We start from the raw sequence: 2,500 nt of genomic DNA on the forward strand, positions 1-2,500 counted from the left end.
CGATGCCAGGGCCAGATTCGTCATACTCGTCCTTGGTGACCCACATGGACTGGAAGGTGGACAGAGAGGCCAAGATGGAACCGCCGATCCACACGGAGTATTTACGCTCGGGAGGAGCAATGATTTTGATCTTGATGGTGGAAGGAGCAAGAGAGGTGATTTCCTTCTGCATGCGGTCAGCGATACCAGGGTACATGGTGGTACCTCCAGACATAACAGTGTTGGCGAACAGATCCTTCCTGATGTCAATATCGCACCTCATGATAGAGCTGTATACTGTTTCATGAACACCAGCAGATTCCATACCAAGGAAGGAAGGCTGGAACAGAGCCTCGGGAGCACGGAAACGCTCGTTACCAATAGTGATGACCTGACCGTCAGGAAGTTCGTAGGACTTGTCCAAAGAGGAGGAAGCAGCAGCGACGTTCATTTCGCCTTCGAAGTCAAGAGCAATGTAACAAAGTTTCTCCTTGATGTCACGAACGATTTCACGTTCAGCGGTGGTGGTGAAGGAGTAGCCACGTTCAGTCATGATCTTCATCAGGTAGTTGGTAAGGTCACGACCAGCAAGATCCAGACGAAGGATAGCATGAGGAAGAGCGAATCCTTCGTAGACGGGGACCATGTGGGAAACGCCATCACCGGAGTCACAGACGAGACCAGTGGTACGACCAGAAGCGTACAGGGAAAGTACGGCCTGGATGGCTACGTACATGGCGGGCATAGAGAAGGTCTCAAACATAATCTGAGTCATCTTCTCACGGTTGGCTTTGGGGTTGAGGGGAGCCTCAGTGAGAAGTGTGGGGGACTCCTCAGGGGCAACACGGAGTTCGTTGTAGAAAGTGTGATGCCATATCTTCTCCATGTCATCCCAGTTGGTGATGATACCATGCTCAATGGGGTACTTGAGAGTCAGGATACCTCTCTTGCTCTGGGCCTCATCACCGACGTAGGCGTCCTTCTGACCCATGCCGACCATCACACCCTGGTGACGGGCGCGGCCGACGATGGAGGGGAAGACGGCACGAGGGGCGTCGTCTCCGGCGAAGCCAGCCTTGACCATGCCGGAGCCATTGTCGCACACAAGCGCACACTCTTCCTCGTCACACATTATGGTAGTTTATAAACAATCCTGAGATCTGAAAATTAAATAAAAATTAAGTAAAAATATTCTTCTCAATTGTCTTGTCAACTGATTCAATTGATAATACTATATTTGCTCCACGAAACGGCTGTTAAGGGAGAATAAACTGCTTTATTTCCCTAGATTCATTAATAAATTCAGGTTTTCAATGGAAATTGTGGTTAAAAGTTAACACAGTTACTCTACCTTCTGTCATTATCAGCCATGATATCATGATATGGATATTCGTATTACAGTCACTTTTCAAACACTAATTCACTAAAACACTGAATTTCCGTAAAAGAACATCTTCAGTAAAAGCTCGGTAACACCTGTTCACTAGCAGAGGCGCAGCTGCCTGTACTTACCTCGTCCTGTCTCAATGAACTGACTAACTGCGCCTTACCACTTCCCCTTCTTTTATAGCGTTTCCCCTCGCCTTCTTCACGCAGGTAACACCCTCACACAAATCTTTATTTACAGCACTTCAAAAAAAATCCGAAAAGGAACACATCTCTATCACCAGTAACAGTATACAATCTCATTGATGCTATCTTGAAATTTAGTTCCATTAAAGAAATCTTAGTTTTGAAAATTGTGCTAGTATTACCATATAAGGCGTGGTCACAGTGTTTTCTCGTAGCGGATAAGGTGGAATGTTCAGACCTCAAAGAATGTGGGCGTTTCCGAGGTATTGTTAACCTGCGTAGGGGAGGTTTTTGTAAAGAAAATTTTTGTTGTCGCGAATGGTTTGTCTCAAGAGAGTCTTCATTTACTATATTATGCCTGATGTAATTGCCTTCAAAATAGTTTAATGTGTTATATGTTCCGCCGAGTGGATAAAGTGTCCTATTTAATAGATACGATGTACGTTATAACTTGTTATGTAAGAAACAAACACATTTCGATGATTTCAAGGGATGTAATTTTTGTAATATCAGGCGTATATGTATAGACTTTTATGATGCAAATACATGTATACACTTATACAAACACGTATAATCACATGCACATATATACGCGCAAGTCGTTGCACATTTTATCTCTGTCTGTCTTTGTCTTTCTTTCTTCCTATGTGTGTGGTGTGGGTGTGTGTTTGCGCGTACTTGCTTAAATGAATACAGACATGGATAAATAATCAAATTAACATGTTTTTACACATGGGTAAATAGATATATATAGAGAGAGACATAAGTTGATATATGTATATACCATATACATACATACACGCACACACATACAGATAGATACATAGATAGATATGGTTTATATTATACACACTTTCTTTCTTTCTTTTTCTTTTTTATGTATATGTGTGTGTGTATTTACATATATTATATATATATATTATATATATATATATATATATATATATAT

At 42.1% G+C, this 2,500-nt stretch overlaps 1 protein-coding gene across 2 annotated transcripts in view; it reads right to left on the minus strand.

Moving 5' to 3' along the window:
* The window catches only part of LOC119597301 (actin-like), a 10,702-nt gene that overhangs the window by 100 nt on the left and 8,102 nt on the right, over positions 1–2,500 (minus strand). Inside the window, exons 1-2 of one of the 2 annotated variants that reach the window (XM_037946844.1) lie at positions 1,492–1,535; positions 1–1,139 (exon numbers count right to left, since the gene is read on the minus strand). The exon at positions 1–1,139 is cut by the window's left edge and continues 100 nt beyond it. In XM_037946844.1, coding sequence (XP_037802772.1) covers positions 1–1,111 — 1,111 coding nt within the window. In that variant the 5' untranslated portion in view covers positions 1,112–1,139; positions 1,492–1,535. Of the gene's footprint in view, positions 1,140–1,491; positions 1,536–2,500 lie in introns of those variants that run through there. The other variant, XM_037946846.1, reaches the window with a different exon arrangement.

Source organism: Penaeus monodon, chromosome 39 (genome assembly GCF_015228065.2).
Source record: "Penaeus monodon isolate SGIC_2016 chromosome 39, NSTDA_Pmon_1, whole genome shotgun sequence".
Taxonomy (NCBI): Eukaryota; Metazoa; Arthropoda; class Malacostraca; order Decapoda; family Penaeidae; genus Penaeus; species Penaeus monodon.